Here is a 15,732-nt window from a genome sequence, read left to right as displayed (position 1 = left end):
CATAATTCTGCATATAAAAGGTAAAATATGAGGTTCCTCCTCTTCCTGTCTAGTTGGTTATCATGTCTCTCTTTTGTGATGTCTGTAGCTCAATCAGAATAAGTTAGGAGTCAGATCTTCATTGTAATTGGTTGATCAGGGACCAATCAGTGACCAGGCATTGCTCATATTTTAAAAACATAACATTTTATTGGTTTAAACAAACAATCATGTGATGTCCATTTCAATGGACGCAGGGTCTGAATTAATGGGTTATATATCCGTGTCCAGTTTGATAAAACTGTTAGCTGTCTATGTATATTGGTTGAATGCACAAAATGGCTAAGTGCAAATACAATCAGTGATGAGATTTTTTTTTACAAACGTGCTCACGTAAATGAGCACTGCATGATAAATTAGTTATAAATTATGTTTAGTGATGTTCTTACCAGGGAATGGATAAGTTGTATTATACAGATATATAGAGTAACAGCTAGGACTGTCAATGATTAATTATTTTGTTTAATCTAAATAATTCAATAATTTGCTTAATAATTAATCTAAGTAGTTGCATATACTTATATATCAATATTTGCTAAGAAACAACTCTAAATGCTCTAAATAAACAATTTAAAGATTAATTATTGTCACAGACAAGGGCATTTAAGAGACAACACAAAAACTGGCCTTTCAAAAAGATAATATTGTATGTTTTAATTCTCCTCATTAATTCAAAACAATCAAGATTCTCCCATGATTTACTCACACTCATGCTGCCCCCAGTATTAATGACTTGCTTCCATATAACTTTCTTTCCATGTTTTTAGTCCATATAAATCCAAGTGTACAGGATCACTTTAAAAAAAGGGGTCATCGAATGCCCATTTTTCACAAGATGATATGATTATTTAGGGTCTTAATGAAATGTCTATAACATGCTTTGGTTAAAATTTCTCAATGGTAGTGTAAACCACGCCCTTTTTACCTTGCCAAAATCAGCTCTGCAAAAATCATCCTGTTCTGGTTGAGGTTGCTTTAACTGTTAATGAGCTCTGCTCGCCCCGCCCCTCTCTTCTCTCTGTGGATTGACGAGCCTGTTTACTTTAACCTCGTTTAGCCGCTAAACTTGCTAGCTAGCACGTTATTAGGAAAGGCGATCGCAAAGGTTCATTAAAAAAAAACCCTTATACTCACTTCTGCTGTAAGTGAAGCTGGATCATGAATGATTCGCGCAAACATAGACAGATATATGTAGATCGGGAGGCGCATTCCCTTCACAAACAAGCGTAATCCACTGCATCTTCAGCGGCTCAGATGTCGGGAGTAAATGACGACCATTATGTTCATTATTACATCCAGCAACAGAACAACAGAGAAATTCTTGTCTAACTTACACCCCTGCTCCGGCATCGAAACAATGGAGGTCAGACTGTTGCAGCTGATTTAAGGTGGGTCTGAGGTAAGACGCTCATGTCAATCAACTATCGTGGGAGCGGCCTCTGTCGGTGTGATGGCACACCGTCTGAGAATGGCTCGATTTGAAAAAGGGGATATTATTTTTTACAGATTAATTAAAAACCACTGCATGGATTTTTATCATTATAGGGTAGATGTGTACATACACTGTGTAGCATTCTGGACCAATCAGACATACAGTTATTTGTTACATTTAACAAATAGTCTTTAAACCCAACAAGCCAGCTATATGCTGGAGCTCTGGAGACAACCCCCCAAAGCAACTAACACCCCAAAAGGGCTCAGTTGCCAGGATGACCATCTGATAACAGGTTTTATTGTTCAATGGAATGCGAGCAGAACACACTACATTTGCCTATACACATGGACTCTTTCCCATTCAGTTATGGACAAACCTTTCTTTGACCTTCCTTTCACACATAGCCCAGGTCATTGTGTACAGTATTACTGCATTGTATTTTAATTTTTGTCTGTTGTATTTGTATTTGTCTTTCTACTGTTTTGTGCATGCGTTATGATAGATGACTAGCCGTATAACCCACCTATGCCATGTGTGGTCTCTTTGAATTCGTATTTTGATGATCTAAAAGATGGTGCATATTATATGTTGATACCTTTGCAACATATTAGTGTTTTAAAAATCCTTAGTAGTTTTGCATCAACACCCAATTGAGTTACATATGCAAAATACCATGCTCACAGACAAAGAGTCGTAAACTTTCCCTCCAAAGGTGAAAGCTGCTATTGGTTCATGGACCTCCTGGAGGTGTAGCTTCCAGAGAACTTAAATGGTCACACGAGTGATCCCCCTCTCTCTTCGCTCTCTTCTGCAAAATCTCCCGATTGCTGCCCGTGTGGAGGAACCCACGGGGAGCCTGAGCCGGCACAGGGTGTGCCCGGCGGGCCCGACAGGCCCCAACATCTAGAGCTGTAGCTCTCGACCACAAAGAGCCAGACACTTTCACTCAACCCTGGAATTCATCCTCATGAAATGTTCTCGAACAGACATTTCTCTCTTCCGCGTTTTTTTGCTTTCTTCACTTGTCTCACGTGAGTTCTTTCAGAACCTAAGAGGATGAGGAGGATGAGCTAGAACTCGTCGGGATTCTAAGCTGCGCCAGGCCTTGCGGCCTTGTCTTTCCATTCCCCAAAGACCACAGGACTTCAGCTGGGTCCCTCTCAGCTCTTGGTTCTTCTTCCAATTTTCACATGGGAAGAAACTCCCAGTCACCATCGAGTCAGAACCTGTTTGGAGTTCATCACCAAGAACGTGATCGCGATTCCAAACCATCAAGACTTTCACCCGAGACTGCATTCGGACACTTGTTCATCGACCAAGGCAATGCAAGTATCGTACATTTAACTAAACAAAACAGAGGTTTAGTACAAGCTGTATAGACAGCACTGATGGTTTCACTCAGGTGGTTAACTGACTCTTTTCATAGCTACATTCTCTTGTCTCTCTAACTGCTTCTCACTTGCCCTTCTCCCATGTATGAGTGATGTTATGTTTGTTTAGATTAGTTATGTGTTAGTCCTTCGTTAATAAACTCTTGTGTACAAATTACATGAGTTTTTGATTCTGATTCTGCCTTGCAAATTAATGTTCCTTTACGATTCTGATTCGAGCTACATGCTCTAATGCAATAGTACTTTAAGAAAGTTATTTTCTGTGGCCAGGAAAATATCATTTCTTAAAGTTGATATAAAAATTATACTGAATGTTCGCTGGACGAACAGATTAGTTGATGGTAATTGAATTCTGCTACAGTTACTACTGGCAGCTGATATAAATAATTGTAATTAATCAAATTTAATTGTAATTATTTATATACATTTCCCTTTTGAGCTAAATCGCTACAACTGCCAACACACATTAATGTTCAAACAACATGCAACATCCGATGACCCCTTTAAAAAAGTGAACACAATGGACAAGTTTAAAATATTAGTGTTAGTATTTTTCTTGCATTTCGTATCTTATCTTTGTGTAGTTGTGTATTTTTTAAAGTGTTATTTTTGCACGTCCTATACAGTTGCATTATATTTTTTCTAAAACTCTAAGTTTGTGTTCATCTGAATAAAGTAAGTCATGAGGTTGTGTAGTAAAGGGGACTCACGTCACCAATGACGCTGTGATTTTTGGGTCACACGTCACTCAAGGTGTGGATGTGAGTATATCAGATGACCAGTTCCCACCTTGCTTGGTTCAGTGCATCAGTCAAGGACTCTTAATTCGGCAATAGATTCAATAATTTGAGAATTGCACTCTGGAGGGAGCTGGTCAACTGATTTATCTGAAAGTTTGGTGGTTTAGCTAGAGCCTTGGATCATCGACTCAAGGAAGACACAATTGTAATAAAATTAATGAAATTTATTAACAATAGATATGCAAGAGTAAATACAACAACTAGTGATAAAACCAATAAATGAATATGCACTGCTAATAGATAATAGGCAACTACACATGAAAAAAAGATATCAAATAAATCATAAAACAAATAAATGGAGTGAATACAGAATGGCAGAATGCAATGCTCTGAGCTGAATGTAGCAATGGAAGAGATTTCTATGGTAATGTTGCTTATGGAAAACCACTTAACGATAAATAATTTATCTTTGAACAAACAATATAGCTATCGTTTGTAATGCTGACCCCAAGTAAATGTTATCTAAACAGGTTAGAAAACATAGGCTGCAGGTATAAACTAAGCCAAGGTCTTTAGGAAAGAGGTTTGGTAAGTTTATAGTTACGGCCCACGTTGTCGGGTGATCAGTCTGGCGGCAGAGACGTCTTCCACTGGTGATGCAGATTGCGTACAGTGGGGAGTGGGGAGAATGCTGAACTTCTGTTGTGCCAAAGGGGTCCTTAGAGCATGGACCGGGCAGCTGGGTCAGATGGGTCTTCACAGGGTCCTTTGCAGCCGGGCTGCGTCATCAAGGAGCCATGTGTTTCAGGCAGTGTCTGCCTATGCGGAGGTCCTTTGCGGACTGGGCTGCACTGCTTTCGGAGTGGCAAGAGTCAGACGGGGTCCGTCACTGCTGGGTCCTTTGCAACTGAAGGGCAGCCGAATGCAATATAGGAGGTTACTCAAGAGCTGAGCTGAAATTTAGCTGTCTTGAAGTCTCTTTCCTCGTCAGGCCAGAAACTCAGGACGTTGTATCTGTAAGTGTCCTTTCCCTCGCAGGATTGGAACTCAGAGCACAGATGGTCTGTTACAGTCTCTCTGGATAAAAGACTCAGAACGTTGTTGATCTGCTGTTGTCTCAACCTTGCTGGAGACTCAAAACAAGGTGTGTCTTTGGAAGGGCACATTTGTCCCTTTCTGATGAGGAGGAGACTGGAATCTGGTGCCTCTCCATTCCAGGAATGTGATTGGCCGCTTGAGTCCGTGGTGGCCATGGTGTTGCCCGCCCTAGTGTGGAACTTATTTGCATATAGTAGAGTACAAAGTTAAACTGTGTCTTTAACAGCAATATTTCTTTACCAAACCTCTTTCAAATTGTTATGCACATCATGAGGAGCAAAAAGAGTCCAAACATGATAGGAAACTGTTAAATAGTCGCTCATTTATACCATAATATGTTATTAGGCCTGCTTCCGTGAACTGTTATGTTAACAGTCAATGGCCATCAACATAAACTGTACTTTATGTGAGGGTGACGTGAATACGGTTAGGGTTACGTCAGTTTAAGGTCTCCAAACATAGGTATGAATGGATTTGCATGGATCTCTGTGGCCTTTCTTTGTTTCGGCCGCTGCTGTTGCTTCCAGAGTTCTGAAGGAATTTTTATGGAAGTCATTACCAAACCTTAGGATTGGTGAGGGTCAACCCATAGTCCAATGAGAAGTCCTCCTTTAGGTGGTCGTGGGTGCAGAAGGTCTCCCTCCCTGTCCTGCTGGAGGTGTCTGGCAGTTGTCTTGGCATCTTATCTGATGTTTCTGAACATTTGTTTATTCTGCTCCACCAAGATCCAATCACAGTGTGGCACATCTCCCTCCACAGCTGGCAGTTAGGAAGGGCTCTGCCATAAACTGATCCCTGGAATGCCATCTTGACTGTTGTTCACTACAGTTGTGAAAGATTGGGTATCCCTTTAAGGGCTGTATATTTTTGTGTTCCACTTTGCTGTATTTTAATTGTTGTGTTTTAGATACATGTTTTGACAGCCATTACAGCCATTGTTTTTTTTTTTTTTTTTTGTTTGTTTTTTTTTACTTCCTTTAGCCAAAACTCTCTGTCTGACAAAACATTTTATTCAGTTTATTTTTAAGCAATTTCACGTTGCATTGAGAACAGAGATGGCAAAAGTACACACATCCTTCACTCAAGTAGAAGTACAGATACTCATGTTTAAAAAAACATTTGGTAAAAGTAGAAGTACTGACTACACTTTTTTACTTAAGTTAAAGTAAAGAAGTATGGGCTCAGACATCTACTTAAGAAAAAGTACCCATTACTACAACCTGTTTTAGTGTCACGCTGGTAACTGGTCCTCACATCATATTGAAACACATCATATTAATACAAAATAACTTACATTTAAAATTTGTTAGCTAATGAATGTATCAAGGCTAAACAACCACCATGTAGAACAGGGCCGGACTGGGACAAAATTTCAGGCCCGGAAATCTCACACTCATCCAGGCCATCCCATACACCCACAACAAATTCTGAAACCATGGACAGCCCTATTTTTTTGAATGGGCATTACATTTAAATAAATGTTTAAAACCTTAGGCTGGGGCTGTGCAAAATAAGAAAAAGGCTCTCTCTTGAACTGCACCTTCACTTCCATTTTCCTTTTCAGTCTCTTCATTTTCCATGATATCTCTCTGCATCTCACTTTGTGTGTGTTTGCTTTTTTTCCCACTAATTTTCTTGTACCTGTCACTTTCCCCATCAGCCATTTTCTGTTATGAGCAGAACTGTCTCCACCTTGTTGCAAAACAACCACCTCATTATATTCTATTAACAATTTTATTTAAGTTCAATTTAAAGTATCACATCATGAGCAGGTGTTGTTGTTTTATCTTAAAATGGTTTAAATACTATAGATTTAAGAAAACTATATTTTCTAAATTGCCTAAATGTCAAAATTTGCACAATAATGATTACATCATGACAATATCTTTACAGAAAAATCCTAATACTGAATATGTTATTGCATTATCACGAGTCATATTTTTCTCTTACCAAAATTAACCATGGCTTATTACAGTAAAAGTATAGTAACCATGTTTTGTTGTGTTTTGTTTTGTTTTTGGTGGATTGATTACAGTCAGTTTTAATGTAACTACAACCATAGTTTAACCACACATATCATGGTTAGACTATGGTTAGTGTAGCAAAACCATGGTTCAGTTGTGGTTACCATGGTTTAACTATAATAACCATGGATTTTCGTTTTAATTTTCGTTGTGTTGTTATCTGCCCTAGCTCTCTCTGAACGTATTACAAAAACAATGTTTTATAACATTTTTTGCTAACTTTACAGTAGACAATAATGACGTCGTTTGGCATGGAGTATTTTGAGTGATGATAGTAATTTAGTTTAATTTAGTTTATAGTACTACTGCTGTAGTTTTGTCTTTGTTTACTTAACCATTAAACTGCTAGCATCGTTAGCTAACTATGGTGGTAAGGTCCATTTAACTCTATTGGTAACGACGGAACTTACGACCATAGCTGCTTTTGGGAAACGCATCCCAGGTCAGTAGTTTTGCCTCTATGATCCACCCGGGCACTTCCACTCCATTCTCGAGTCACTTGCAATGATTACTCTAGAACAGGGGTGCTCAATCCTGCTCCTGGAGATCTACCTTCCTGCAGAGTTCAGCTCCAACCCTGATCGAACACACCTGAACCAACTAATTAGGATCTGAAGGAGCACTTGATAATTACAGACAGGTGTGTTTGGTCAGGGTTGGAACTAAACTCTGCAGGAAGGTCGATCTCCAGGAGCAGGACTGAGCACCCCTGCTCTAGAAACTGTTTGGCGGAAACACGGAGCGCGCGCGAGCCGAATCGCGTTGCCAGTCAAGATTAACCGATCCATTATTTAGATCTGTTATCGAATGGTGATCCACCAAATGCTGATTAAAACTAAAGTAACGAACCTGGTTTGAAAATGTAATAAGTAGGAAGTACAGATATTTGTGTAAAAATATAAGGAGTAAAAGTAAAATGTAGTCAGAAAAATAAATAGTGAAGTAAAATACCGATACCAGAAAAATCTACTTCAGTACAGTAACAAAATATTTGTACTTCGTTACTTTCCATCTCTGACTGAGAAGATGTTTCAGCTAGGGTACTTGTACTTTTTAATACTCAGGTACAGTTTAAAGTTGTACTGTTTTTACTTTTACTCAAGTATGTTTTTGGCCAGATACTTGTACTTTTAACTAAATAAAAATATCACTGAGTATCTCTACTTTCACTTGAGTATAATTTTTTAGTCCTTTTTACACCCGTTACCAGGTAATTCAATAGCAAACCATGTGATACATTACATTTTTAAATCAGCCTTTAGAGGTGACATTTCACAGTAATGTGATGATGATTAATTAAGGTGACAAGTTTAAATAAGGTGTAGGTTAAGGCACCTTTTATTTATTTTCTTCTCCCAAACGCAAAATGCCAACAAACACCACCACACTGCACTTGAAAGGTTTTCTTGATCTATGAGGTCAATTGCATGCAATTACAAAATATTAAAAAAAACAAATATGTATATTTGTTTTTTTTAAAAAAACATGAATTCAATAGTTTTGTGTAACAGACACAAAACTAAAAGCTTTGTGTCAGTGTACAGTTTTTCCCATCATCATTTCAGATTTGCATTCATGATGCTGAGTTGATGTCCATAATGACACTTTCTCTGGAGTTCCATCCTCTCTCTTTGGCAAAGATGTACACACTCCCGAAGAGATCAGGGAATAAAGCCATCAGGTTGATTTTTACAGCATCAGCTTTACTGTGAGAGACACACAAATAATAACAAAATTATTAGGTAGGAATGTCTTAGTTAAAACTCTACGCTTCTCTCCTTCTAGCTGTTGATCAAAATTGATCAATTGTTAGCATTACCTGCTCAGATTGTGCATTATTTTCCTATATTTCTGCAATTCATTGTCAGTTATTCCTGTAACTCACTAATGCTCGTGTAGGTTGCGTATAAATCGCAGCAGGCCCAGTGTGTTCTCAGGATAGACTTTCTTCGTACCATCCAGTTTCTGGACAAGCTCAGACGGCAACTGTGAAAACAATACTTGACAATGAACAGCGAACATAATGACTTTCCACAATACTAATTGAACATTTAAGCTGCAATATATTAAGTTCAACTATATTATGCATTAAATACTACATCAAGTACTAAATGTACAACACTTAAACTAATGTAATACTTACTTTATTCTTCCATTCAGAAAAGCTTTTTCCCTCTGTGTGTTTTGAAATGGCATTCAGGAGCTCCTCATCTGCATTACGACAGTTTTCAGCCTCTTTTTCACTTCCCAATATTTTCAGATACCGCACTCTCCTGCAATAATTTCAGATGCATTATACAATAAGTTGACAAATATATTGTCTGTGCTATAGTGTCTCTTATAGTGTCCTTGTGACACCATCTGTGTTAAAAGTGACATACAAATAAATTGTAATTGTGCTTTCAGGTTTAAAAGAAATATACTGGAATTCATGGTTATGGTATTAGGATAATGGCATTTCACCTTTCAACTGCCATCAAAATCATAATGTACCTGTCATCAGTCCAGAAGAAGGGGTGTGCGAGGGTTTGCTCCACAGTTGGTCTCTCATTTGGATTTTCATTGATCATCCACTCGACGAGATCCTTTGCTACATCATCATCCAGATGCTGCAGTGAGTATCTTCCTCGTGAAATGTTGTACTCACAATCCACATCTTCACCAAACGGATGGTGTCCTCCAGAGAGAATGTAGTACACTAACATCCCAGCAACCTTAAAACAAGTTACAGTGTTACCATGAGTACAGAATGTGTACTGAGGAAACTTTTAGCTAAATATAAATATTGAAAACCCACCTGAATGTCGGAGCTCCTCTTGTAATTAGTGTTGACCTTCTCTTTTATGGTTTCTTTTGCCTTCCAGCATCTAGTTCCAGCAATTCTTGTTTGTAAAGTGGTTTCAGTCTGTTTGAATCGGCGACTTATGCCAAAATCAGCCAGTCTGGCTTTTCCTTTTATGTTTATAACAAACAGAAATTTCAAAATTAAAGAAAAAAATGGATTCTAATTGTTTTAATAAAAGTTTAGCTCCTACCAATCAGGACATTCTGGGGTTTGATGTCACGATGGACCACTCTGCTCTGCTGACTGTGTAAAACCTCTAAACTGCAGAGAACTTCCTTCACCAGCTTCTTCAGAACCAAAGTTCTCTCAGCCGTGTCATCTGGTAAATGATCTTGGATATATTCCTCCAGTGTGTACTCACAAAGCTGAAGAACAAGGTATCCGAAATTGGCATCTTCAGCAAAGTCCACATATCGCACAATGGAGGGACTGTCGAGTTCTGGAAGCCGTAGAAATTCCTCCTCATTTCTGAGAACTTGGTAATTAAACCTAATCATTCGTTTCACAGCCACCTCAGTGCCGTCATCCCTCAAACCAAGGAAAACTTGTGTTCCATCACTTCCATTAGCAATCAGAAATTCAGAATCAATAACAAGAGTAAGACCTGGCAGTCTATGTGTCCTGCTAGCATCAATGTTAGCTAGCTTCTCAAGCTTGGGCCTCCAGCGATGGCTTGTCTGATGCCACCTTCTGGAGATATTTGGGTTCTCAAGCGTGAGCGGCTGCACACTTGATATTGATTCCTCAATGGATGTCCCTGCAGTGTCCTCTTTATCTTGCTGCTCAGTTTCTTGTGATCCCACCTCTTGCTGGATTTTTTTCTTCTTCCTCTTCTTTTTCTTCTTCCTGCTTGTTGATAGAACAGCAGTCTCCTCACATAAATTATCCACTGCACTCAAACCTACTGGATTTCTCAGTGATTCATCCAACTTATGCAGTTTTTTTTTCATGACTTCATCCATCTCTATGTCTGCAGTGTTAAGTATCATCTCTGGGATGGGTGACAATCCACACAATGCTACAGGTTCAGGAGCAATATCATATATATAGGCAAACACTCCATAAGTCCAAACTGCAATTAGACTTGAATAAGTAGGATGTGTGAGAGGCAATAGACTTTTGCATAACTTCTCAAAGACAGAATGATTTATACCCACTTTCTGCTCGGACATCTTCTGCATCATGACACTGAGTATCTTTAGTATCAGATGATTGCTTATTTCTCCTTCTGTGTTTCCAGAGTGCTGAAAACTATTTGTTAGAATTGACGCAAGATCACTGAATACCTGAGGAGAATTGTTTTTGCTGATGCGTAAAGTAGCATTTAAGCAGTTCAGTGCAACTGGCCATTGTTTCTGAGGGATTCTTGGGAAGCGTTTGATGACTCCCTCAATGTATCTGTCTGTGCTCTTTGTATCTTTTAACCACTTGATGGCGCTTTGACGATACTGCTCTGCATCTCGACCAATGACAGCAAAATACACCTCAAACAAAATAATATGATTGAATGGATCCTCTTGAAAGAAATGTTTGTTATAAATTCTGTAAACTTCTATCTGATTTCTGGTTTGTACAGCACAAGAAAGAGAAAAAAATAGATGTACTTTCTCAAACACTTCACCCTGTAATGATAATTGATGAATCATTCGCTCCACCTTTTTATCAAGCTCTGGATTCACCCCATAGTTGACTTCAGATGAAGCTCCAGCCTCTATAAGTGCTTTCACAATGTCTTCACGGTCACAATCAACAGCACATTGCAATGGAGTAAAGAATTGTAATTGATGTCCATTTGGATCAGCTTTTGCTGCAAGTAATCTTTTCACAATACTCAGAGGAACTCCAAGTGTTAATGCAGCATAATGTAGAGGAGTTCGTCCATTTGTTGAGGGTTTGTTTGGATCTGCCGATTCTTTAAGTAAATAAGAGCAGATTTCTTCATTTCTGCATAGAACTGCTGCAGTTAATGGTGTAACATCATCATTCCAGAGCTCAGAAGGGTACAGCCCATTAATATCTTTTCCTCTTAATAATTTGCAAAGTCTCTCTGCTTTGTTCTCTATGATGCATTGTATTAGAGGATCTGTTTTTCTTGGTACTGCTGGAATTGGAATTGGAAGTGAAATAGGTACTCGGATCTGGAATGCCATGGATCTTCAAATGTTCATTAAAATCTGTGGAGAGATGTTGAACACCACTGCCATTAGTTTTAGAAGTAGACACGTCTATCTATCTATCTATCTATCTATCTATCTATCTATCTATCTATCTATCTATCTATCTATGTGTAGGGTAGGGTATTTACATGTCATTAATGTAAAATACTAAACCAAATATTTTATTTAAAGCTGTATTTTGAGAATTTAATAACCAATGAGAGATAAAGCAGAATCCCAGTAAAATACATTCATATTAAAGTTAAATTTGTTTCATGACTTAAACGCATGCATATAAATATTTACATTACAACATTAAAATGAGTCATTCATCAAAAGTGTTGCGATGTATATAAGCTTTTATAACATTATTTGAGCTTTAGAAACAACATTAATGGGGCATTTTATGTCAGATTTTGTTGCTGATTTGAAATATGCTAGTTAAATGTGAGTGTGGCAAGCATTTTGTGAGATTTTAGGATTTCATTCAAGACAAGTAGCATTGCAAATGGGTTAGGATTACGATTACTGTGTAAAATTAATATTAAATTACTTTTATATAACATAATATATTTTAACAACCCTTATCTTCATTTATTTTTAGCCTTTTTATCATTAAGAATGAAAGTGAAAAAGTGAAAAAAATTACATTTTTAGGTATGTTGTGCTTCCAATGTGTTGCATTGTGCAATATATAAGTAAGTTATAATCATTATAATAATGTTGACCACCTGAATGTCGGAGCTCCTCTTATACCCAGCGCTGACCTCTTCATCTATGGTCTCCTTTGCCTTCCAGAATCTAGTTCCAACAATGCTTGTTCGTAAAGTGGTTTGACTGAGGTTCAGTCGACGGCTTATGCCAAAATCAGCCAGTCTGGCTTTTCCATTTATGTCTAAGAAACAGGGAAAGATCACTGTCATTTTAAAGAACAAACTTAGTCTTTATAAATTAATTAAACACGGAAACTTTGGTTTAGCTTTTACCAATCAGGACGTTCTGGGGTTTGATGTCGCGATGGAGCACTTTGGTCTTCTGGTCGTGTAAAACCTTTAACTGCAGAGAACTTCCTTCACCAGCTTCTTCAGAATCAAATATCTCTCAGCGCTGTCGTCTGGTAAATGATCTTGGATATATTCCTCCAGTGTGTACTCACAAAGCTGAAGAACAAGGTATCCGAAATTGTCATCTTCAGCGAAGTCCACATATTTCACAATGGAGGGGCTTTCTAGCTGTGGAAGTCTGAGAAATTCCTCCTCATTTCTAAGGACTTGGTAATTAGACTTAATCATTCGTTTTGCAGCCACCTCAGTGCCGTCATCCCTCAAACCAAGGAAAACTTCTGTTCCATCACTTCCTTTAGCGATCTGAAATTCATCACTGAGTACAAGAGTGAGATTTTCCAGTCTGTATGTCCTGCTAGCATCAATGTTAGCTAGCTTCTCAAGCTTTGACCTCCAACGACAACTCGTTTGATGCCACCTTCTTGAGTTCTCAGTTGGCTGTGTGAGCGGCTGCGCACTTGAATTTGATTCCTCCACGGATGTCACTAAAGTGTCTGAATACAATTCCTCGTCATCTTGTTGCTCACTTATTTGTGATCTCACCTCTTGCTGGATTTTTTTCTTTTTCTTCTTTTTCCTGCTCTTTGAAGGAGCTGCAGTCTCCTCATGCAAACTACCCACTGCTCCTAGTAGATGTTTGAGTGATAAGTTCAGTTTTTGTAGCTTTTTGTTCATAGCTTCATCCTCTATCTCTGCAGTATAAAGTATCCTTTCTGGGACTGAAGACAATCCGCACAATGCAAGAAGTTCAGGAGCAAAGTCATTTATGTAGGCAAAAAAACTGTACTTGGACCAGTGACACCAAAGTACACCTCAAAAAGAATTAAATGAATGAAAGGATCCTCTTCAAAGAAATGTTCCTTATAGATTTTGAAAACCTCTGCCTGGTCTCTATCATGTACTGCACAAGAAAAACAGAAGAACAGCTTAACATTTTGAAAATGTTCACTTTGTAAGGACAGTTGATGGATCATCCTCTCCACTTTCATGTCATTCTCTGGTTCAGTCCCACAGTTCCTATAAGCTGAAGCTCCAGCTTCTATAAGTGCTTTCAGAATGTCTTCACGGTCAGTAAAAGCTGCAATCTGCAATGGAGTAAAAATTTGTAATTCATGTCCATCTGGATCAGCTTTTGCTGCAAGTAATCTTTCCACGATACTCATTGGAACTCCAGGTGTTAAAGCAGCATAATGTAGAGGTGTTACTCCATCTATTGATGAAGTGTTTGGATCAGCTGACTCTTTAAGTAAATAAGAGCAGATTTCTTCATTACTGCATGAAACTGCTGCCATCAGTGGTGTAACATCATTATTCCAGACTTCAGAAGGGTACAGTCCATTAATATCTCTGCCTCTGATTAATTTGCGAAGTCTGTTTAATTTGTTGTCTATGATGCATTGTATTAGGGGATCTGTTTTTCTAGGTTCTTCTGGAACTGCAAACGGTAATGGGATCTGGATTGCCATGGTTCTTTAAATGTTCATTACAATCTGTGGAGAGATGTTAAACACTATTACCATTATGGACATAGCAGTCATTACTTGATCAAATTCATAAGCAGTTTTAGAGGTATACTCTCAGAAAAATGTTATGAAAGCTGTCATTGGGGTGGTACCTTTTTAAAAAGGTTTTCGATGCAGAAAAGCTGATGTTGTTTTGTGCTTAACACTATGCAGTCAATGTCTTTATTAAGATGCAAACTGTTTTTGACAAGAGATCATCAATTATATTAATATCCTAGAGAGAAGTCTTTCCCAGGATACTGTCACTATCTAAGTGTTTTGGAGTCGGAGACATATTGAACAGACACTGAATACAGCTCATAATAGTGAACTAATCCAATCATGGGTTTGTCAGCATCTCTTCATAGTTATTTAAAATTTTAAATGAATTATTATCATTATTATTATTATTCTGTTTAAGTTTGAAATAAATTGGTTTTTGGTAAAAGTATAGTCAGTGTTGGGAAGGTTACTTTGGAAATGTAATAGGTTACAGATTACAACTTACTCTATTTAAAATGTAATAAGTAGTGTACATTTTCAATTGATTAAAGTAGTGTAACATTACTTTTGACTACTTTTAGATTTTCTAAATTTCTAATATTTTCAACTGTTAATCATTTTAAAACATAAATCAGGCAGAGTTAACCTTACAGTAGCACTCAACACTGATTACTGTCAGACGTTATCACTTATTTATCACTTACTTTATCTTTATTTTGCAATAACAGCTGGCTGGATGTACATTGTCCCACTTATGACACAACTGCTTGCCACAAAAGTAAATATTCAGACACAAAACACTGATCTGAGTTGAAATATTTGAATGCAAAACTTCCACAAAGAAATCAGTTGCTAGCAAGTGGCAAGTTGACAGAATTAAGAAATTGTACACATAATATTGAATTGCATTTTAATACTTTATTAGCTAATCAAACACAAAGCTTCCACCAAGAAAACTATAATGCGTATAGCGCCGAAAAAGTTAACCAGTTGTTATTGGGAATAACATACCTTGGAATGTCACGACTGACCAATCAGAATCAAGCATTCCACAGAGCCGTGTAATAATTTAATTTAAAGCAAAAGGAAATTTAAAGGAAATTCAGACGTAACACCTCTTATTTACTTTTAGATCATTCTGATGTTAAATACAGATTTGAAATCATAACAAGAAATAGTTTAATAGCTATGATACTGGTTTTGAAATCAAATGTTTGAATAGATATGAAAGGAAACACTGGCATCTAACAACGCCTTGGGAAAAAAAACAAAAACAATTAATCTTAAAAAATAAAGTATATGCATAAACCCAAATAGGAAATAAAACAGTTATCGAATAAGCATGAGTCCTATTCTGTGTCCTAAACTCCTTAAACATTGGTGTCTCATTTTAGAGCAGTCAATGCAATTTTGGAAAAGTCAATTAAATCTGTAT

The 15,732-nt window shown here is 37.6% G+C and overlaps 1 protein-coding gene across 11 annotated transcripts in view; it reads right to left on the bottom strand.

Moving 5' to 3' along the window:
* The window catches only part of LOC127168547 (uncharacterized), a 41,046-nt gene that overhangs the window by 12,863 nt on the left and 12,451 nt on the right, over positions 1–15,732 (bottom strand). The window contains exons 1-5 of one of the 11 annotated variants that reach the window (XM_051115499.1): positions 9,763–11,120; positions 9,525–9,679; positions 9,221–9,441; positions 8,871–9,000; positions 8,613–8,713 (exon numbers count right to left, since the gene is read on the bottom strand). The exons of 2 other annotated variants lie outside the window; for them this stretch is intronic. In XM_051115499.1, coding sequence (XP_050971456.1) covers positions 8,613–8,713; positions 8,871–9,000; positions 9,221–9,441; positions 9,525–9,679; positions 9,763–10,756 — 1,601 coding nt within the window. In that variant the 5' untranslated portion in view covers positions 10,757–11,120. Of the gene's footprint in view, positions 1–8,119; positions 8,434–8,612; positions 8,714–8,870; positions 9,001–9,220; positions 9,442–9,524; positions 9,680–9,762; positions 11,917–15,732 lie in introns of those variants that run through there. 8 more of the 11 variants (XM_051115496.1, XM_051115494.1, XM_051115492.1 and 5 more) reach the window with 8 other exon arrangements.

Source organism: Labeo rohita, chromosome 7 (assembly GCF_022985175.1).
Source record: "Labeo rohita strain BAU-BD-2019 chromosome 7, IGBB_LRoh.1.0, whole genome shotgun sequence".
Lineage (NCBI taxonomy): Eukaryota > Metazoa > Chordata > Actinopteri > Cypriniformes > Cyprinidae > Labeo > Labeo rohita.
This window is presented reverse-complemented; position numbering and strand designations above follow the sequence as displayed.